The sequence below is a fragment of the Eleutherodactylus coqui genome, chromosome 11, assembly GCF_035609145.1.
Source record: "Eleutherodactylus coqui strain aEleCoq1 chromosome 11, aEleCoq1.hap1, whole genome shotgun sequence".
NCBI lineage: Eukaryota > Metazoa > Chordata > Amphibia > Anura > Eleutherodactylidae > Eleutherodactylus > Eleutherodactylus coqui.
The window spans coordinates 66,561,775-66,585,244 of NC_089847.1; the positions used below are offsets into that span (position 1 = coordinate 66,561,775).

Below are 23,470 nucleotides of genomic sequence, written 5' to 3' on the forward strand. Positions count from 1 at the left end.
AAAAGGAAGGGGGAGGGAGTTTAGCAGTGTCCAGCGTTGCAAACCCATTATAGGTGCCTCTATTTAAGCATTAGACTTTCCGAGGATTTATGCTGACCGAATAGACCCCTTAATGTATTACGCACATTATAGTAGAATTCTGGGGGGGGGCTTTGTACTTTTTATAGGTTTTGAAAATAATCTTAATAACAAGCTATAATCTTTGAAAATTCTTGGAGAAGTCCCAGAAGATTGGAGAAGGGCAAATCATAAAATCATAGAAAGGTAGAGTTGGAAGGGACCTCCAGGGTCATGTGGTCTACCCCTCTGCTCAATGCAGGATTACTAAATAATCCCAGACAGATGTCTGTCCAACCTTTGTTTAAAGACTTCAAGTGACAGAGAAGTCGTCACTTCCTTTGACAACCTGTCCCGCTGATCCTCCTCACTGTCAAAAAGTTTTTTCTGATATCTAATCATGTTTCCTCCCTTTTAGTTTTATCACTTTGCTTCTATTATTTCCTTGTGCAAATGAAAATAGGGCTATTCTCTCTGCACTGTGACAGCCCTTTGAAGACCGCTATTAAGTCTCCTCGCAGCCTTCTTTTTTGTACACTAAATACTTCCAGATCCTTTAGCCTTTCCTCACAGGACATAGTTTGAAGACCGCTTGGTAACTCTTTTCTGAAATTGCTCCAGTTTATGTCCTTTTTTTAATTTGGGGTGCCTAGAACTTGACGCAGTATTCCAGGTGATGTCTGAAAGAGTAGAGGGGAATAATTACCTCCATGTGATCTTTACTGTATGCTTCTCTTAATACATACCAGAATTGTGTTTGTCTTTTTTGCTTCTTCATCACACTGTTCACTCATGTTCAGTCTGTGACTTATTAGTATACCCAAGTCTTTTTCACACGTGCTGCTGCTTAGCCCAATTCCTCCCATTCTGTATGTGCTTTCTTCATTTTTCTTGCACAGATGTAGGACCTTGCATTTTTCCTTGTTAAATACCATCATCTTAGTCGTTGCACACCGTTCTAGCTTTTCTAGATCTTTTTGAATACTCTCTCTTTATTCTTTAGTGTTAGCTATCCCTCCTAGCTTTGTGTCGTCGTCAAATTTGATAAATTTTCCCTCAATTCCAGATCATTTATAAAAATGTTGAACAACACTGGGCCTAGAACAGAGTCTTGTGGTACCCCGCTTGATACATTCTTCTTCCACTTGGATGTGCAGCCATTTATGACCACTCTTTGAGTTTGATCACTCAGCCAGTTGTTAATCCACTTAACAGTTGCTTTGTCAATCCCATATTTGGTCATTTTTTTCCATAACGATAGTATGAGATACTTTGTCAAATGCTTTAGTAAAGTCAAGATATACTGTATCTACCACATTTCCCTGATCAAGCCAGTCAATGATTCTGTCATAGAAAATAATTAGATTAGTCTGGCATGACTTGTTTGTTTCAAAACCATGCTGGCTCTGGTTAATTAATCCACTCTTATCCAAGTACTTGTATATATGCTGTGTAATAATTTATTCAAAGATCTTTCCTGGTATAGAAGCCAGACTCACAGGCCTGTAGTTTCCTGGGTCCACATTCTTCCCTTTTTAATATTAAGATGTGTTTTTCAATTTCTCTTCAGATCGTTCCCCAGATATTGAAAATTATTCTGAAGATGAAGATGAAAGCTTCTCTTCAGAGCAAGAGGGAAGTGATGACCCATTACATGCAGCGGTGAGTAGGGTGAAATAAACTTGTGTTTCTTTACCATCATCTGTTTTAAACTCTTTTAAATTGATCCTGTGTGAAACATGACATTCTCTCCAATGAAACACTCCCTTCTCTTTTCTGCATTGTTTGTATTATTAGAATATATAGTTGTATGTTTTATAAAGGGAATGACTGTGATGATAATAGTAGTATAGTAGGCAACTGCAAGAACTGCTTGTGTTACAGTATAATACCCTTAATACGCCAGCCAGGGTGCCCTAGATCTCACCCACAACCCCTGTCCCTGCCTACTTGCCTCCACTCCTGGCTAACCCCAGGCGGGCAACTGGGCGGCGGTCCCTACTCTCACTAGGGACCGAAAAAGGGACGTTGGCGTACTTGGATGGAAAGGGTAGAATACTGACAGAAAAGGCAGATGTAAATAACCAACACAAACAATACTAAGCAGAACTGAGGCAGATGGAAAAACCTGGCGGATAATAGCAGTATAGCAGACAAACTGACAGAAGCAGGAGACTAACCGAGGCAGACTAGCTAGCACACTAAGGGAAACCAATAGCTGGCAGTGATTGCAAGCATCCACCCAGGGGCGGTGAGAGGGAGACAGGCTACTCCCAACAGAACACAACAAAAGGGAGCTCTTGCACGGCAGCTACACTCTCAGGTGCACGCTCGCGCGGCACCGTGCACCACCAGCTTCACGCCCAACAGGCACCCACGCTCCCGGCAGCCGGACAAAAAGCCGGGGGGACGTGCCCCGACCGCGGGACCCTGCACACTGCCGCCCCAGGAGGACCAGTAACCACCGCATGGTAACAGCTTGTGATACTTAGACTTTACGGTGAGTACCAAAGGCTTTCTCATCTCGTCTATTGGGGGACACTGCTGTAGACCATGGATTTAGCTACTGGTCACTAGGAGGACGGCACTAAGCAGAAAAGCTTTAGCCCTGCTTGCTCGTTATATCTTTCCTGCCTGAACTGAGCTAGCCAGTTTTGTACCAAATAGTAGGAACAGCCATTTGGCGGTACACACAAAAAAACAATGTATGTACAAAGAAAAATGATAATAACCGAAAGAGGAGATTCCACTTTGGAAAGTGCTTTTTGTCTCTTCTTTCCCTCAAATTGTCCTGAAATGATACTGATGCTCACACAGTGGCCAAAAACGTATAAGAATAAATCCACTCAGAATATTACCATGTATGACAACAAAGGAGAATCTCAAATGAGAGGAGAATGGTACTCATCGTAAAGTCTCGAAGTCTAATTTTACTTGTCTCTCACACTGGAGTACATAGCTCTAGACCATGGGATGTCCTAAAGCAGTTCCAGTCTAGGGTGAGAGTTTGAGGACACATGCGGTCAGCTGATGGCAGTCTGCAGAACTCTGCGCCCCAGAGTGGCGTCTGCGAACGCTAATGTATCGACACGCTAAAATTTGGAAAAAGTGTACAAGAAGAACCAAGTGGTGGCCTTACACATTTGGGTGGCAGAAGCTCTATTCTGCACAGCCCAAGATGCCCCCACTGCCCGAGCTGAATGCACCGTGACCTGGAAGGGGGTGTTTCTTCTCCCGCATGGTTGGCCTCAGAAACAGCCATACTAATCCAGCTGGAGATGGCTATCCTGGAGGCGGGAAGTCCATGTTTCGGACCTCCAGGGATGACAAAAAGAGAATTGGAATGCCTGAGAGAGGCTATCCGCGAGTGATGGATCTTAAAATCTTGCATCAGGTGCAGCCTGTAATGGGCGCTGTAACCTCGGGTGATTGGTGACAGGGCAAAAAGAGGGGAGTATGATTTCCTCATTAATGTGGAAGGATGATACCACCTTAGGAAGAAATGACGGAACAGGCCCTATCGTGATGTAGGACAGTAAGCGACGGTTTAGCTGAGAGAGCTGCTAACTCGGACACCCTGCGAATGGAAGTAATCGCCACCAAGAAGGCAACCTTCCCTGTCAAGAGACCCATAGGAACCTCCTTCAGTCATTCAAAGGGGTGAGATTGCAATGCCGTCAGCACTAAGTTTAGGTCCCAAAGCAGTACTGGGGAACGATGGGGAGGAACGTCGTGAGTGACCCCTTACAAGAAGGTGTGGACTGCCAATCTTTGAGCCAGACGACGCTGAAAAAGCATCAAGAGGGCCAATACCTGTCCTTTTAAGGAACTGAGGCCCAGCCCTGACTCCAGACCGCTCTGCAAAAAGGAAAGTACCCGAAGCAGGGAGAAACGCATAGGATAAGCCTTCTGTTGCTCTCACCATAATTATATGTTTCCTAACCTCCAACCCTACTTTTTCCCCTCTTCATATTTTTCTTTCTTCACCCTCTTTTCTTCCCATTTTTGTGGCCAGATATAATGTTACTTTTACATTTTAATATGTAGGCACATCTTTGTAGAGCCAGTACCCAGCAGTAAATACATCCAGGGGACTTTTCGGTGTCCCTTAATACGCATCAAGTATGAGATGGCCTCATACAGATCCCACTTGGCATCCTTTGGAATGTAAGTGGAGTGCAGTGTCGCTCTCCAGTCGCCATGTGATGTCACTCGGGTGCGTCCATCCCCAGGAGGCGTCACTGAGGTGCCCTTTGAAATACAAATGGAGCGCCATGTCTCTCCCCTGGGCTCCATGTGATGTCTTTCTCTACACCCGCCCACGGGAGGCGTTACTGATGACGGGAATGCTCCAGATGGTGATGAAAACTTTTAATATAAAAGTAAGTCCTTTTTTTCCTTACTTACTATTCTTGAAAAAGGTGTCTGAAACACCGAAACGCGTTGCACATATCCTGTATTGGTGTATCTGCATATACATTTAGTATCACCTTGCTGTTGGACTTATCAAAGAGCATCAAAACATATTTTCTACTGGCTACATATTCCTTAATAGGGGGAAGTCTCAAGGGCAGTGACCTCAGAAGTAAGTCTCTTTTTTTTCCCATTTTGACTTATCTTTCCTCCTTATGAGCGCTGGACCTATTCTCACATCTGTTCATGCTGCTTGCAACAGAGGAAAAAGCTCCTCCATACCTGATGATACACCTTTGAATAAGAAGGCTTCCTAGCCATTGTCATAGTTTGACCGACTTTCCAGAGCCGTGAGATCTTAAGATCACGGCCTCAACAGCTATGCCGTTAAATGTAGCATGGACAAATTGGGGTGGCAGAGGGGTCCTTGAGAGTGAAAGTCGTGTGGAACTGAAAGGTGCCCTGGATCGTCGACTAGGGGGTTGATAAGCTCCACGTACCATGCTCTGCATTGCAAATCTGGAGCCTCGAGAATGACTGGAAGGCTCTCCTACCTGATTTTCTTGAGCAGTCACAGGTTCTCAGAGAGCATGGAGGGAATGCTTATGGGAACCGGAATCCCTCCCAAAAGATCACAAGGGTGTCTACCGTTCAAGCCAAGGGATTCTGGTATCGGGTCATAAAGGCCGGCAACCTGCGGTTGAACGTGGAGGCTGTCAGATCCAAATCCGACTGTCTCCACCTGCGGCAAATCAGCCGAAATACTTAAGAATGCAGTTTCCACTTCCCTGGGGAAGCCGTCCTTCTGCTGAGGTAGTCGGACACCCTGTTATCTACCCAGGGAATGTGAATTGCTGAGAGAGCTAACAGATGTCAGGACAGAATTTTTGCCACTTCCGCCACGGCTGTCACACTGCAGGTCCCGCCCTGGGCTGGATCCATACTGGAAGACCTCTCAACTGATGCACAAAGTGCTAAAAAAGGAGAAAGATGCCTTGAAGTTCCAATATGTTTATGGGCAATCTGTCCTGCATACTGAAACTCTGAAGGGTTCCTCCCCCAGCCGGTCAAGCTGGCATCTGTAGTAAGTACCTGCCATTGGAGGATCCCCATGGGGCGACCTCAGGGGACTAGAGGAGAATCCAGCCACCACTTGAGGGAACACTGGGTTTGAGGAAGTACGAAGATCCTCCAGTCTAGAGACCCACAGAACCATCCCATAGTGAGAGGATGGCCCATTGAAGGGAATAGGCATGGAACTGCTCATACTGGATCACCTCGAAGGGTGAAACTATGAGACGCAGTACTCTCATGCAGAGGCAAATTTATAAGCGGTCTGGCATCTGTAGAGAGGGTATCTGCTTCCAGAGGAGACACAATTTCTCTGGCGGCAAAAAGACTCTGGCCCGCGCCTTATCGAATAGCAGGCTTAGAAAAAGTATGCGCTGGGATGATTTGGGAAAATTGATGACCCATCTGAACCTGGCCAGAGTATCCAATGGGACCTGAAGACTCTGCAGGCTGGACTCCTAAGTAGACTCTTTAATCAGGATGTCATCCAAATAAGGAATGGTCACGATCCCTTTCAGATGGAGGAGTGTCATGACCGCTGCCAACACCTTTGTAAATACATGGGGTGCAGTAGCCAGTCTGTATGGGACTGCTGCAAACTGGCCATGCCTGGATCGGACGGCAAACCCCAGGAAACGCTGATGCACCTGACAAATAGGGATGTGCAGATATGTGTCCTTGATGTCTGTGAATGAGAGGAATTCGCCCAGCTTCATGGATGTCACGACTGTCCCTAGGGACTCCATGCGAAAATGCTAAACTCCAATTTAGGGTTTTCAGATCCAGGACCAGCCTGAATGATCCATCCTTTTTGGCCGTAGCAAACCGATTAAAATAAAACCCCTTGCAACGCTGGGACGATTGGACATGCTCTATGATGCCCTGAGAAAGCAGCTTGCGAATGGAATGGGTCAAGACTCTGGCTGCTAGAGGAGATTCTGTAACCCTTGAAATAAAAAAAACAAAAACATTCTGATGGCTCGGCAACAAACTCTATTGCATAACCTACGGATACAACCTCTAGAACCCATGTATCTGCAATGTAGGCGAGCCAGGTATCCCTGAACAGGGTCAGCTGTCCCACCAACCCGGAAGCTCTGGGTGCTGGCTGCTCCTCATTTAGAGGATTTGTCGGAAAATGACTTACCATGTTGGGTGGCCTGGGTGCCATGCCGGTCTTGGCTTGAAGGAGGGACCTCACCTCTGGTCTTGCGATTCCCTCCTGTCATCTGAGGTTCAAGGCCCAGAGTGGTGAAAGGGACGAAAAAGAAAGTTTTTGCCCCATTTGGAACCAACGAATACTGAGGCAAATGGGAACTATTCTCTCCTGTGGAATCAGAAATGTTTTAGTCCAGCCGAAGGCTGAACAGCCTAAAATCCCTAAAGGGTAGGTGCGCAAGCACTCTTAGAGGCATCATCTGCCTCCCAGGCCTTCAACCACAGGGTGCGCCAAATGACCATGGATGAAGCAGATGCCTGAGCTATGAGCCTGGCCACGTTAAGGGATGCCTCGCAGACATATTTCCCAGCGTGATCAATCTGTTGGGCCAGTTCCAATAATTGATCCTGAGTGCAGTCGGCCCTGGATAGCCCTCTGCAGCTGCGCAACCCACTCTGAAATGGCTTTACTTAACCAGGTGGTGGCGAACACTGGCCTAAAGGCTGCTCCTACTACTTTAAAGCCAAGCTTAGGTATCTGTTCGTTTTTTTTTTTTTGTTTGTTTTTTTCTGTCCTGCGTATGCTGAAAGACTGAGGCGTCCATTATGGGCATCTTAGTGTGTTTGGATAAACGTGACACCAGAGTATCCACAACAGCGGAAATAGGCCAACACTTCACCAATTCCTCAGAAAATGGATACAAGATATAGAACTCCTTAGGCGTAACAAAGCGCTTCTCTGGCTTACTCCATTTGCTGGAGATCACATCCTCAAAATCCTCATGCAGAAGGAAAAATCTGGGGATACATCTAGGGTGCCAGAAGAACACGGTCACTGCAGGTGTAGCCGGAGGCTGGTCAGTGACGTGTAAGGTACCTGTGACCTCTGTAATAAGGCTTTCAATCATTGAGGAGAGTTTAGAAACTTACTCGTCATCAATATCAGACTCAGAAGCCAAATCAGAAGGCTCACCCTGCGATTGACTAAGGCGTCAAGAGTAATAACAAAACTTCGACTGGGAGCTAGACGGCGGCAACCGGTCTGAGGAGGCAAGCAAGTCAGATAAACGCCTGGACCCTGAAGGCCTGGCCCGCTTCCGAGGCCTACTGCAAGGAACATTCTGCGACTCAGAACCCTCTCTTTCAGACTCCACTCTGCTAGGAGGCCCCGACATCCGATCCAGCCTCTCCAGAATAGCAGAGGAAGCTGTAATCAAATTAGAGACTGCCAATGATGGAGGCTAAGCTTGGCAGTTTCAGGCTCAGCAGTTCACTAGGGCGTTGCGGGAGGGGTGCTAGTAGTTGTATCTACAGCCACCTGCCGCAATGGAGTACAATTACTGCAATAGGGCTCCAGCTGCCCGCATGTAAATTTAATCATGCACCGAGAACATGCATAATAAGTGGCTCTGGATGGCCCCTATCTCGACTCCTCAGCTCTGGAGTTGGACATAACACTCCCAAAAGAACAACTGCCAGCAAGTTACTAATTATATAGCAAGTAAGGGAGCAAAATGCATGTAGAGCTTACGCATGGGCTAGAGTTGTAGCAGCGCTGTCATCGCAGGGAAGATCCTGGCGTGGAACTAGTCCCAAAAGGCCCAAGCAGTCTGTCATGTATAACGCAGGAGACACGAGAGGTGTTACTGACCTTCAATCTTGCTGACCAATCGGCGCCAAAATTCAAATCACACGCCCTGCACTGTGATTTGCTGAGGGGGCGGGTGCATGACTTCACCGCACATGGGTCCGCCCCCGGAAGATGCCTATGCCCAAGCCGGGGACTTAACTAGTAGGGAAGGCCCTCGCAGCCACCCCTACCGAGTGGCATTATGCCTGGCTTGGGACAGGGGAGGTCCCAAAACCTGTGGCCGGACATCTCTACAGCAGAGAAACCCGCAGGAAGCCATCGGAGTATGGAATCTCCAAGCTCCCATGAGGGGCACCGACAAGGTAAGCTGCTACATGCTGTACACAGACTCTCATTTCCCAGGAACCTCTTACCCACCATCATGTAGGGGAAAAAAGTCATGAGCTCCAACAGTGTACCCTCTGCAGCCACCATCCTTTAGAGCTAGGTATGCGGGTACTCCGTATACAAAAAAATGGGGCACACTATAGCTGGCGAGTTATTGTGCCTGTTAGGTTTCAGAGCACGGGCCACCTTTTCTTCAAAGGTAGGCGCTGACACCAGTAGGGTAAGGATTCTTCCCATGTTCGCCCGCCTCGTTTAACTCTGTGCCGGCAGGAGCGATATATCGAGTAGGCTGGGCTAATGCTTCTCTGCTTAGTGCCACCCCTTAGTGACCAGTTGCTATATCCCATAGTCTAGAGCTGTGTATCCCAATGGGACAGACAAGTAAAGTTGGATTTTATAGCAATATCGATAGATCTTTGAAATGGCAAATCCATGTACATAAATTTGAATAGTGGAGAGACATCTATGGCCTTTTTAAAGCTATAATAACATCATTGTATTTTTTTTTTTTTGTTAATTCACTTTTTATTGAAAAGTTTTTCATATTAACAGAGTATACAACAGCGGAAGGGTGCGCTTTACAGAATTATAGTTTCACATTACATGGATCAGATATATTGTTTTGGAATTATAAACAGGTAAATTCAAAGGTCTTACCTATATCTGATAGTCGGTCGCAGCAGCCTCTCCCCGCCCAGATATGTTCGCTTAAAGGCTTTATTTGCCGAGTCAGAGTGGGCCGCTGCCACCTCTTTATGAGAGCACTCATGTATCTAAGAACATTTAATAACCTTGTAAGTTGGTTAAAGAGTCTTAACAAGGGGGATGGGAAGACAAGGGGGAAGGGGGGGAGAGAAAGAAGGAGGGGGGAAGGGGGGGGCGTGGCGCTATTTTCCACAGGGTAGAGTCAGGTTCCCTGACCCACCCTGCTTATATTGTTTACTTCTGCCTGCATTCCATGTGATCTGAAGCTTCTGGTACCATTTCCCCAGTTTCTCTGCGGGTGTCCTCGCACGCAAATCGTCGCACACTCTGTTTACGAAGCTATAGGTTTTTAATCCATTTCTGATCTCAGTCGAAATAGCCTAGGTGAATTGCTGCGTCTCCGCTGGGGGATTGCGGAGAGGCCGCCACCAGAGGGCGCGTCCGATTCACCGCCCCACCCCATCGAGGAAGATATTCCGTGTAGAGTTGAGAATTGGTTATGTCTTAGGGCCAAGGGTCAGGGGGGGCTGTCCACCTCCTGGCCTGTGTGTCCGGTTCCTTGTTCTCTGAGTGACGATTGGGTGTAGTATAGTCATATGTAGTTTAGCTTGGTTACGTCGAGACAGAGGAGTTCTAATTCTCGGGGCCTAATCCCTTGTTGTGGTGTTAGATCTATAGCTTACCCAGGGCGACCAAGTGTTTAAGAAGGAGGTGTATGTTGAATTTGTCCAACTCAGGATCTCCTCAAATTGGTGAATTTGAGCCAACTTTTCTTTCCACATTTTTATGGAAGGAGATGTTGTGCTTCCCCAATATAGGGGGATCAGTGCTTTTGCTGCTGCTAACATGAAAGAGATGAGCTTGTCTTTTTGGGGGTTAAATGTCTTATTCGGTTTGCTCAATATTATCACGTCTGGGGATAATTGGAAGGTTTTTTTTGAGAATTATTGCGATTTCTTTTTCAATTTCTGCCCAGAAAGGTTTTATTTTCTTGCAGCTTCACCAGATGTGTAGGTATGAGCCTGAGTTCTCTTGGCAGCGCCAGCACTTGTCAGAATCTGAGAGTTTGTAGGAGAATAGCCACTCGGGGTCTTATACCATCTGGATAGGAGTTTGTAATGGTTTTCTTGGAGACGTACGCATGGTGAGATACCGTATGAAGATTTAAAAATTATTTTAAGTTCTGTGTCTGTAATTTTTATGTCTAGTTCCTTCTCCCATGACGTGATAAAGGTTGGTCTAGTTAAATTGTGGGTTGTTGTAAAGTTTTTGGTTATGTAGGAAATTTTCCTAGATTCTGTATTTTGGTTTTTTATTAATCTTTCGAATTCTGTTGACGGTCTTGATGAGAGATGTTCTCTTTTGAAGTCTGAGATTACATTTGAGATGTGCGCTATGTGTAGATCTTGCAGTTTCCTTTGTGAGCATAAAGTATTTATTATGGAAATAGGTTCCATATGTATGATGGTTTGTAGGTCATGGATTGAAAGTTTTTCAAAGATATTCCAGAGGTTCTCTGGGATCCAGGCCTTGGGATGATTGATAACATGTGGACGTAAATTTAAAGGGGTGGTCTCGCGAAACCAAGTGGGGTTATACACTTCCGTATGGCCATATTAATGCACTTTGTAATATACATCGTGCATTAAATATGAGCCATACAGAAGTTATTCCACTTACTTGCTCCGTTGCTAGCGTCCTCGTCTCCATGGTTCCGTCTAAATTCGCCGGCAGCTTGCTTTTTTAGACGCGCTTGCGCAGTCCGGTCTTCTCCATTCAGCACGAGCCGCTTCAGTGTGCTCCCCGCTACAGCTCTTCTGCGCATGCGCAGACGAGCTGTCACTGCTCGGGAGCGCGCTGGAGCGGCCATTCTGTACCTTCCTCTGTTAGAGGAAGGTGCAGAAACTGGAGCTGCCCAGCGGAGAAGCCCAGCCCAGCCCAGCAGCCCCGAGAAGCGTCCCAGGTAAGTGATGGGTCGGGGGGGGGGGCTGCCGCTGCGCCGGGGGAACTAGCGCTGCGCCGGGGGGGGGGGGGGGGGGGCTGTCGCTGCGCCGGGGGGGGGGCTGCCGCTGTGAAGGGGGAACTAGCGCTAGGCCGGGGGGGGGCTGTCGCTGCGCCGGGGGGGCTGCCGATGTGATGGGGGAACTAGCGCTAGGCCGGGGGGGGGGCTGTCGCTGCGCCGGGGGGGCTGCCGATGTGATGGGGAACTAGCGCTAGGCCGGGGGGGGCTGTCGCTGCGCCGGGGGGGCTGCCGCTGTGATGGGGGAACTAGCGCTAGGCCGGGGGGGCTGTCGCTGGGGGGTGGGGGGGCTGCGCCGGTTACCTTCTGCCTGGCGGTGGGTGACTGGTCGGCGGCTGCGGGGCGTCCGGTCGGCGGCTGCTTGGCGTCCGGTTGCCATGGAGACACAGCTGGCAGCGTCTCGGGAGCGCGCACGTCGGGCTGCAGCGAGCGACGGGGAAAGAGCCGGCGGCCATCTTGGGGAAACTTTTATAAGTTGCTGAAACGCTGGAACGGTAAGTAGAAACCAGCTAGGAAAGTAATTTACAGGGGTAATTAGTAATGTATGTTTAATTAGGGGGACTGGGCAAAAAAAAAAAATCACTGCTTCCTCGAGACATCTCCTTTAAGGGTGTACTGGGTGACGGTGGAGGTGCTAGTTCATGTGATAGAGAGTCCCAGGTCTCGCAGATGCCCCTCAATAATATGTCAAAATCTTTGGATCGGTATATTTTGGGGCTGGGGAGCCACATGTCCCTGAGAAAGTTGTCACCATAGGTTAGTTGCGCGATTTCTCTCAACTTATGGTTTTTTAATGGAGATATTAGTTCCAACCACCTGTTCAGGTTTATTGCCTTGTAATAATCTAGCATGTTAGGGAGTCCCACGCCACCGTATTGCCTTCTCTTGGACATTAGTGAGTATGCTATTCTCGGGCGTTTATATTTCCAGAAGAAGCGTGAGAATTGTGTTCTGATTTTTTTGAAGAAGGATTTGGGGATGTGTATTGGTAGCATTTGTAGCTTGTATAGAATTTTAGGTAAGATGTAAGTTTTAATGAGATTTTTCCTTCCGAACCAGGAAATAATAGCAACATTTCTTTCTGCATATAACTTGCCTATTTCTGTTAGTAACGGCCCCATATTACTCTCATGGAGATTTGTTAGAATATTTGTGATTTTGATACCTAGATAATCTATGTAGCGTTCTGCCCAAATATATGGGGAAGTTTTCTTCACTTCCTCGGCTCTGTGGGGAGGTAGAGATATATTCAGTATAACTGATTTGTTTTTATTGACTTTTAGATTGGAGAAGCTACCATAGAGATCTAGTAGGTGATTCAGACTGTTAAGGCCTTAAGTGGGGTTCGTGATCAGGAATAGCACGTCGTCTGCAAATGCTGCTGATTGAATACATTCCCTACCAATTTCTAGTCCCTTAATCTCTGGGTTTTGTCTTACCGCTTGGAGGAGGATTTCTAAAGTAAGGATGAATAATGTGGGGGAAAGTGGGCAACCCTGGCGTGTGCCGTTTGTTATGTTAAATGGTTGGGATAACGTATCGTTTACTTTCAGTCTTGCATATGGTTTTGCGTAAAGGGAAAAGATTGCTTCAATAAATTGGGGGGGGGGGGGAGATTGAACTTGTGAAAACTGATATTAGTTTGGGGATGATTCTACTTAGGCGGTTAGCTATTAGTTTGGCCCATATTTTTATATCTACATTTAATAAAGAGATTGGTCTGTAGTTGTTACATTGGGCTGGATCTTTCCCTTCTTTATGTATTAGGGTGATGTGTGCTTCTTGGGGTTGTTTTGGGAGTGGGGCGCCTGTCATAATTGCATTTAATGTCGTTCTAAGGTGAGGTTCCAGTATGTGTTGTAGTGACTTATAATAATTTACTGTAAAGCCATCAGGGCCCGGACTCTTACCATAATAATTGTATTTTGTTTAGGATTTTTATTATGATGATGAAGAGGTCCGGAAGGTGAAGAAGTCACGCAGAAAGATCCAAGCCTCATCAGCTATAACTAGAGTGAGAGTAATTCGTTTTTACTTTATCATCAAAGTATCTGTGGTGTGGTTTTATCATTTTATGCATCTTAGCAGCTAACTTTCTGCATTAGTACAATCTATAATAACTGTATCTGCTGCTGCATAGATTGCTACTGAATCATATTGACCGCCTATCATAAGGTTAAGCCATCAATATCAGATCAGTGGGGGTCCAACTCTCAGCTCCCCCATCGATCAGTTGATTGAAGTGATCTGACCCACTGCTGTAGTCTCTTGATTGTTTACCAGACAGCACTGTAACTTTTGTAGCATCTGTGCCCGATGCTTAAAAGGGCAGTTTACAGACTAATAGGAAATACATTTTTGATGATTATTTTTTTGAGTGAAATTTATATTTTTCCATTGAGTTTTCAACCTTCATGTGGAATTTTCTGCTAAATGCATCTAATACCCTGAAAAAAATGGTAGATGTAAATTGAAAACTGTAGCAGTAGATTAGTGCATATATGATAAAATAGAGAAACATTTATAGTAGTAGTATGCCTTAATTTGTATTTTATATTTAGTAATTGGCAGAAGTGTCCAGGAGCTTTGGACAATATTGGTTTGCTAGAAAGGTATCCTATGAGAAGATGATTAGCAGGTGACTTAATACTGAGAGCCTCAGCAATTTGCTGAACTCTTTTTCACGAAGGACAGCCAGCAATGGTTACATTTGATTGCAGCGCTATTGCAGGGAAAAAAAACGTTACATCATTCCATTGTAACCAATGAGTGGTCTGCATTCCACACTGTTCTGTTAATTCCTCCACAGCTTCCTTGCAGCTATTTTCTGCTCACTATTCCTGGATGGAAGACCCTTTCTGTGTATCTGCAGCAATTTATTGATAAAGCAGCAGGGATTGACTGATGTCAGTGCTGCTTGCTGAACACAAAATTCAAAAAGTCTTTCAAGGGGAGCCATCTCCTACTATCAGTTCCATACAGAACTGTGCTGTACAACTCCTCTTACAATGAATTCTAGCTTTTTTGTTTACAAAGTTAAAAAGGTTACCAGAATATGAAGAAACTGACAACATCCATATGTAGCTATCAAATAGTCTTCTTCCAGCATTTAAAATGACACGTGATATTCCGACCTACACAGTTGAAGAGATTGTCTCACTTTTTTGAAGGTATTAAAGTGATAAAAGAAAAAAGGTTTACTCGCTGGTTTGATTTCCCACTTTTCTGGCATTGCTTCTTCAGTCCTCCCCATCCATTTTTTTATATATCACTGCAGGAGTGATGTCCTGTACATGCAAGTGGCCAGTGCAGCCAATCACTTGCCTTGGCGGTCTGATGCTATATGCAGTTTAAGCCAATGATTGTTATGTAGGTAATACGGGCACATCCTCAGACAAACCCTTTAGGCAACTACAAGTAGCTAAATCACTATTGAGGAAAAAAAGGTTATCATATCACATATTGAGACAAATGAGCCAGCGTTATAAGAAGTATAGCAGAAAAACTTTTCTTTGGATTTTGATACTCTTATGATCAACTTTGTTGTTATTAACAATATTTATGCTTTTTTTTAATTTCCTGTCAATATGCAAGTTATTTAAGGGGATCTTTTTTTCCATTCCAGCAACCAAATATAAAGCAGAAGCTTAAATCACTTCTGAACAGATTTAAAGTATCAGAAGAGGTAAATATGTATGTGGAGTCTTTATTTCTTTTCTTTTTACATTTACATCTCAAAGATCCATGAAACAGATTATAATATTCATCTTATCTGTCACATAAAAATGGAAGCCCTGACACTCCAGAAATATTCCGTAAGTTGGCTAATGAACAGCATACAGATATAAAAATCGCCTTCTACATCTTGCAAGTTATTTAAGTTGCATAGATGTTCAACCCCTCACAGATTAAACATACTTCATAAAAGGTGTTTACCATGTAAAATAGTATTGATGACCTATCCTCAGGGTAGGTCATCAATAGTTATTCGGCTGGGGTCCACTGCTGGGGACCGCAGCCAATCATCTGATTGGGCGCCTGCTGTGAAAACTATGAAACACAAGGCTCCAACCCCTGTGTAGTGGCCAGCACTTATAACTGCAGGCGCAGCTCCCATTAATTTCAGTGAGACCCCAGCCTACAATTACAAGTGCTGTATACTACATTGGCCTCTGAGCAACTGCTTTAAAAAAGGGAAAAAGGTGGATCCAGGAAACTAAAGGCCTGTCGGCCTGACTTTTATACCAGGAAAGATCTTTGAACAAATTATTAAACAGCATGTATGCAAGTACTTGGATAAAAATGGAGTAATTAACCAGAGCCAGCATGGGTTTGTAACAAACAAGTCATGCCAGACAAATCTAATTTCTTTCTATGACAGAATCACCAACTGGGTTGCTCAGGGTAGCTATACCATATCTTGATTTTATTAAAGCATTTGACACAGTATCTCATAGCATACTTATTAAAAAATGACCAAATATGGAATTGACAAGGCAACTGTTAGGTGGATTCACAACTGATTAAGTGCCACAAGGCTCTGTCCTGGGCCTAGTGGTGTTCAACATTTTTATAAACGATCTGGAGGACCTCTCTGCATACATACCCCGACGCTCCAGGACGTAGATGTACATCCTGAAGCGAGAAGGGGTTAAAAGTTCTGGGAATGTTTCGCTTGCAAAAAAGAAGGCTGAGAGGAGACTTAATAGCTGTCTACAAATACCTGAAGGGCTGTCACAGTGCAGAGGGATCAACCCTATTCTCATTTGCACAAGGAAAGACTAGAAGCAATGGGATGAAACTAAAAGGGAGGAGACACAAATTAGATATTAGAAAAAACTTTCTAATGGTGAGAGTGATCAATGAGTAGAACAGGTTGGGAGGTGGTGAGTTGTCCTTTAAAGGAAGTGTTCAAACAAAGGCTAGACAAATCTCTGTCTGGGATGAGCAGGGGGTTGGACCAGATGACGCCTGAGGTCCCTTCCAACTCTACCATTTTATGTTTCTGCTCCAACCTCTGTGTATACCAGTGCTGACAGTGGGCGCCAAATCAATTGATCGTCCGGGGTATTTTGCATGGATAACCCTTTTAAGTGCTATATCAATTATAACCCTCAATGTTATTTGTCATTCGATAAGCATCTGCATCTTTTTTGAATGATGTCATAGTATCTGCCATTACTACCTTTCAAGTAGTACAATTCATAGACCACTCTAACTGTAAAGTGCCCTCTCCTATATTGATGTCTAAAACACCTTTCATCCACATGTAAATGATGTCCTCTGGTTCTTTTGCACAGTTATTGTAATGTCTAAATCATGTGTTAGTTTCTTGTATTAACCACATACCGTATATGTATCTACATCAATCGGCTATAACATTAGAAACACTGACAAGTGATGTGAATAACATTGATCAACAACCCCTCTAGTTTTTTAATGTCCATATCCTGTAATAGCATAGTGCTCTTGAAAGGCATCTAATCCCCTCTTGAATTCCTCTATCGATTTTTTTATTTTTTTTATTTTTTGCCATCACCACATCCACATTCTCACTGCTCTTACAGTAAAGAACCCCCTTCTGTGTTGGTGATGGAATTTTCTTTCCTCTAACCATAGAGGATGCCTTCTTCTTACTGTCGCAGTCCTGCTTATAAACAGATCATGGGAGAGATCCTTGTATTGTCCCCTAATGTATTTATACATAGTTATTTGATTACGCCTTACCCGTCTTTTTTCCAGGGTGAAAAATCCCAATTTTGCTAGCCTCTCTGAGTATTCCATTCCTCCCATTCCATTTATTAATTTAGTTGCCCTTCTTTGAAACCCCTCAAGCACTGCAATTTCTTTTCCCGAGCACCGCTGTCCAGAACTGTACACAGTATTCCATGGGAGGCTTGACGAGTGCCCTATATAGTGGAAGAATAATGTCCTCGTCCCTCTCTCCTATTCCTCTTTTAATGCACCCAAAGACTTTATTTGCTTTTGCAGCATCTAACTGGCATTGATTGTTCCAGTTAAGTCTACAGTCAACTAGTACCCCCATGTCATTTTCCATATTACATTTCCCTAGAAGTGCCCCATTTAGTGTATATTGGTAACCTTACATTTATCAATATTAAACTTCATTTGCCATTTTTCTACCCAAGCCCCCAGCTTATTTAGGTCTATTTCCAGACAGATATTGTCCTCCTTTGTATTAATTATCTTGTATAATTTTGTATCATCTGCAAGTATTGATATTTTACTGTACATTCCCTCTATCAGGTCATTGATAAATATATTGAACAGAATGGGGCTTAATACTGAGCCCTGTGGCACCCCACTAGCGACAGTGGCCCAATCCGAGTACAAACCATTTATTACTGCCCTCTGTGTTTTATCTCTGAGCCAGTTCTTTACCCAGCTACATATGTTTTCGCCCAGACCAAGCTGTCTCATTTTATATATCAACCCATTATGTGGCACAGTGTCAAATGATTTAGAAAAATCCAGACATATGAGATCAGTAGTCTCTCCAAAGTCCAGCCTAGAACTTACTTCATTGTAGAAGCTGATCAAATTGGTTCTTGAAGTTGATGAGTTGGAGGTAGGAAAATGGGTCAAGTATAAGGATCGGAGTGCCTTGACACGGGCCAAATTGTGATGGCTAGACAAATGGGTCTTAAAATTCAAGTGGACGTTATTTTACTGCTTTATCCTTTTTTCTAGGTGAAGTTCAAAACTGAATCCTAAAATTGAGATGCGGACTTAAAATCCGACCCTCTGGTTTTGGGGCAAAATTCAGTCCTCGGACCGAAGAGGTGAGGGTATATTACATGCTGTTGTTCTTCTCAATTTCAAGATCTTGACTTCACCTGTCCAAGGTGGCTACTGTAATTTTGTGCACTGCTGTCTGATTGGCAAGCACTAATCACATGGACAGTCAGGGAACAGGTGTAATGCATTGGTAGTCTATCATTAGCAGCGAAATGTGGATGATTAGGTAGTCTGAAGAGTGTGTGAGCCATCTTGGACAGCTGAAAATGAGTCCCAGAACTGGCGAATGAGAGGGTCATCAACACAGAAGACAAACAGCAGGTAATATAACTGCTCCGTCTACTTATGGGACAAGTTTATGTCCTGAAACCAGATGGTGGCTTTAAAATTGATTCCTTAGAATAACTTATTAAATTGCTTCTTTAAAGTGACCCTCTGCTATTGTAAAACAAAGATGGCCATATTGCTTCCACGATTACCTGATGCACACTGTGCTTTAGTATGCATCAGTAGTCTAAGACACTACATGTTGAGCTGACTGGCCAGAGCTGCTCACATAGCCAGCACTGGCCAATCAAAGCAGTGTGTGTAGTGTCTTTAGACTAACGTTGCATAGTAATGCAGAGTGTGCATTAGGTAATCAGAGAAGTTGTTCAGCCCTCTTTTGTTTGCTCAGAATCTAAGATGTAAAAAAAAGGCTACGCAATAAACTACTAAGCAAAACTTCTAGGTAAATTACTTCTGAAACTGTCTACTCAAACAGCAAGATATTTTTATTTAAGTTCTAGTTATATGAATGTTACCTGTTTTTGAGCTTGAATTGCCCTATCCATATTTGGTGCACTGACAAGTATTGCATATGTCCAATTTACACACACTTAATTGAAGCATTATTTCCTATTCTGCTACGTGTCCTGTAAGGCTAGGGCAACACCTTAAGGCTCGGTCCACATGGGGGGCTGATTTGCAGCAGAATGTCTGCAGCGGGTCTTGTGCAAATTATTTCCATAGCTTGTAGATGAGATTTTCAAAATCTCATCCTCTTTGCTGCAACTGTAAATAGATTTTCCGTGTGAAGGGTCTGCACTAAAATTCTGCGGCAAATCTGTCCCATCTAGACACCCCCCTAAAATTGTGTCACTATCTCGACAGGCAAAAAGGTGTGTGATGCTTGTAAGAATCTTGGAAACTTCTCCACACTGCCTGAGTTAAAACTTGTGTTCTACACTTTTTGTTTGTTATTCTCCTTTTTTATTCTAATATTTAATGGTCATTTTCTTTTTAAGGTTGGATTTAGCCTGGATCATGTTTCACGTGATGAGATTCGGGAAGAAGATTTGGATGATTTATATGACAGTCTAGAAATGTTTAACCCAAGTGATAGCTGCCCAGAGTTAGAGGAAAGTGAGAGTGTCCTGAGTACTCCTAAACCAAAGCTTAGGTAGAGACTGTGCTGCCTTTATGTCTTGTGATGAGAGTGTTTAATATTATGTCCTTTTGGTTGAGATAATGTCTCTGCTTCGCTTAGACCATTCTTCGAGGGAGTTTCTCAATCAAGTTCACAAACTGAAATTGGAAGCCTAAACAGTAAAGGAAGCCAAGGAAGAGACATAAGCAGTCCGGTGAGCAACTGGCGCATGAGAAGTTAGAGGGGTATTCCAAGCTCAGCAAGTTTGGAATACTTCTTTAACTACTTGTGGGGATACCCCTTTAATATCGTGGGGGTGCCAGCGGTTGTACCTCCACCAGTTTGCAAGTTATCCCCTATCCTTTTAAATGTTATACATTGATCTTCAACTCTTACGTTTTAGATGGAATATAAAAAACCCTTTTATACACAACGATTGTCACTCAAAATTTTTCCAAACGTCCGAAAATGAGTGATAATCATTACACGTAAAACGAGGGCATCGTGCACTTTTTGTTTAAATGATGGATTTTAGTTGAACTTAAAATCCATCGTTCAGCTGATGAAAGACTGAGCAAATACATTCCATTTGAATGTATTTCACTCATCTTTCAAAAGACAGCATGTTTACACTAGCTGTGAGGAGAACAATGCAATCTGTCATCAGCCAAGAGGAGAAGAAAGGAATGTGTTGGCAGATTTTACACAGCTGGGTGTCTGTTTAAGCACAAGCTGGGCTCTACAAAAACAGCTCATGGAGGTCCTTTTACATGCAAATGAAGATGATAAAGTGTTAATGGCATTAGCACTTTATGCAAATAGATCGCTAAATCTTTCAATCTTTCAGTCATTTGAAAGATTATCTTTGCCTGTAAAAGGGCCTTTTGTCAGTTTCTTTATAAACTTCTAGATAAATACAATATGCATATTCATGTTCTGCCTGCTGATTCTCCTTTTGACTTAAATGGTAGAAAGCACTCTACAAATGGTGTTTACATGGCTGAGCGCGGGAATTATTTTGTGGTTATAGATTTGTCTGGTTTAACTAATTACAATAAATTATAAAAGGAAAAGAAATGTGCATTTTATCCTTTTTTCCCGTATAAAATTTATAGTGTACAATGAAAAGATACAGGGTTTGGTGCCGTGTTAAAGCCCTATCTGTATACAAACAAAAATAATATTTGGTCAAATATAAAAATATTCACCCTTAGAATGTGTCACTACAAATGATGAAATTTGTCTTTGGACATTCAGGAAGCTGAATGCATCTTTTAACCTATTAAGGTTCAAATACCGTAAATATATGGTGCTTAATCCTGGGCTTTCATCCCAGCTGATAGTAACTATATTGTGCGGGATAAAGGCTCCTAGAATGTAGCAGGAGCAGGTTGAGTCCTCGGATGTCCGATACAGCTGAGGACCTGGAGGAGACAAAAGAAGTGGTTCCTCCACATAACAAGCTGTGTGGAGAATGCAGGAAGCATTTCCTGAATAGGAGCTGGCGATAACGTAATCGCTGGCAACCCCAGGCATGTCAGAGTTGCAGGCGCTAAGCAGACACCTGACCAGCTCTGACAGTAACTACTGTCACACTAGGGGGATGTTTTCCCTTGTAACTGAAGCTCCTATGGATTTTCCAGTTACAGTGGAAAAGTGTGAAATAAAAAAACTGTGAGCTGTTAAAAACAGTTACAAAAATAAGGAAAGATTTGGAGAATAAAATAAAAACATATATAAAAAAGGAAAACAAACCACTGACCATGCAAACCATAACAGTCGTCCATATCCGCCATGTAATTCAAGATTATAAAAATTTTATATATCAAAACATCCAAAACAAAATTGCAAGCCCATTCCTGTGCTTTATTTTAATAGAGATATAATAATTTTTAAAATAAAGGAACTCTAAACTTAATTATTATTATTATTTTTTTAATTTTAGTGAACAAAGGTATTAAAAAATAGTCCTCTACGTGATGAAAACAAACGCACCAAAATAATTTTGTCAGGCCAGGAAAATAAAAAGGGGGCCATAAAACTACCACATGGGTAGTGTCTAGTCGTCTAGGACCAAGACACTCCTATTAAGGTGTTAAAGGGGTTGTAGCACAATTGCAAGTTATCCCTTCTCCATAGGATAGGGAATAACTTGCTGATCATTGGGGCTCTCACCACTGTGATCCCCACTGATCTTAAGAATAGGACTCCCATGTCCCACTTTGCTGGTACTGTGAGGGTCGATTCTTCCCTTGCAGTGACCTCATTATGAAAGGAGCGCTGGCCAAGCATGTACAGTCAGCGCTCCATTCATTTCAATGGAACTGACGGAACTAGCCAAGTAGCTCTTGCTCAGCTATATCCGCAGTCCCATTGAAAGTGAATGGATTGCTAGTGTGCTTGCGCAACTAGTGCTCCATTTAGTCTCCTTTCTGCAGGGGGCAGTAACCCCATAGTGAGGAGTACAGGCTCGAGATTGGTGGGGTCTCAGCAGTTGCAATTGTGGTACAATCCCTTTAACAATAAAATAATCCCATATGCTCATTGACAGCATGCACATCTATTGTTTGCTTTAAGTCAGCCTCTTTTTTAGCAACTTCGGTCTCTCTTCCATTCTAAAGTTAGTGCCTGTTTGCTACGCTCAGACTGTTGACAGGCCTTATATTTCAAGAAATAGTCATTTCTGAATATAGTGTATTATTTTATTGCAGTTATGCAGCTTTTATAGAATTATGATTTCTATTTTATAGGGAGATCTTTCAGTTGATGTTAAAATCCCCCGTCAGGATGATTCAATGGACACAATAAGCCAGGTAGAGTTGACTGAATGGCTCTCATTTTGTTTCTCAGTTTTGAATTCTGTAAAAGATAATTCATCAGCAGATAAATGCATGCATGGCCTATTCATATTCAGCCTTTATCATTCTCAGACAAGAGGCAATATTCTAGATATATTTGCAATATTCCACACTTGACTATTAAAGGAGCTGGCCACTCTATCTATTCTTAAGTCTAAAACACAGTTGAACCTTGTGTAGTTAATTTACTGATACATTTGCTTTAGATAATCTCTGTGGTTTTCCTTCATACTGTAAATAATTTGCTTTTTTTTTTCAAATCTGTAAAGATATATTTAAAGGGGTTGTCTCGCGAAAGCAAGTGGGGTTAAGTACTTCTGTATGGCCATATTAATGCACTTTGTAATATACATCGTGCATTAAATATGAGCCATACAGAAGTTATTCACTTACCTTCCCTGCGCTGGCGTCCCCGTCTCCATGGTTCCGTCTAATTTCAGCATCTAATCTCCTGATTGGCTGGAATCGGCACATGCGACGGGGGCGGAGCTACGTGATGACGCGTACAAGGGGGCGGAGCCAGAATGCCGGCTCGTGCCGGAGCGAAGAGATGGGAGAAGACCCTTCTGCGCAAGCGCGTCTAATCAGGGGATTAGACGCTGAAATTAGACGGAACCATGGAGACGGGGACGCCAGCGCAGGGAAGGTAAGTGAATAACTTCTGTATGGCTCATATTTAATGCACGATGTATATTACAAAGTGCATTAATATGGCCATACAGAAGTACTTAACCCCACTTGCTTTCGTGAGAGAACCCCTTTAAGGGTTTTCACTTTGCTATACCTGGTATATTAATACCTTTTCTGACAAGAATTTAATGCCCATAAATTTTTTACCCCGATTGCAGGACGCATCTTTAGATATCTCACAAGATGTAGAAACTCTTTCTGAATCAATCACCTTTTCAGTTCCTGAAAAATCTAAATCTGCAAAAAGTCCGAGGTAAGACAATAGTTTCTAATGCTAATTCTGATTACCCAGAAAAAAAAGTGTACAACTTAAAGGGGTTTTCTCTGACTTTTACTATTGATGACCTATTCTC

General features: G+C 43.5%; 1 protein-coding gene across 4 annotated transcripts in view; it reads left to right on the top strand.

Annotated features, from left to right (window-relative positions):
• PACS1 (phosphofurin acidic cluster sorting protein 1) overlaps positions 1-23,470 on the top strand; it is a 141,887-nt gene that overhangs the window by 39,183 nt on the left and 79,234 nt on the right. For all 4 annotated transcript variants that reach the window (XM_066582469.1, XM_066582470.1, XM_066582472.1 and 1 more), the window contains 7 exons: positions 1,628-1,719; positions 13,336-13,416; positions 15,028-15,087; positions 19,448-19,602; positions 19,690-19,783; positions 22,320-22,382; positions 23,276-23,370. In XM_066582469.1, coding sequence (XP_066438566.1) covers positions 1,628-1,719; positions 13,336-13,416; positions 15,028-15,087; positions 19,448-19,602; positions 19,690-19,783; positions 22,320-22,382; positions 23,276-23,370 — 640 coding nt within the window. The remainder of the gene's footprint in view (positions 1-1,627; positions 1,720-13,335; positions 13,417-15,027; positions 15,088-19,447; positions 19,603-19,689; positions 19,784-22,319; positions 22,383-23,275; positions 23,371-23,470) is intronic.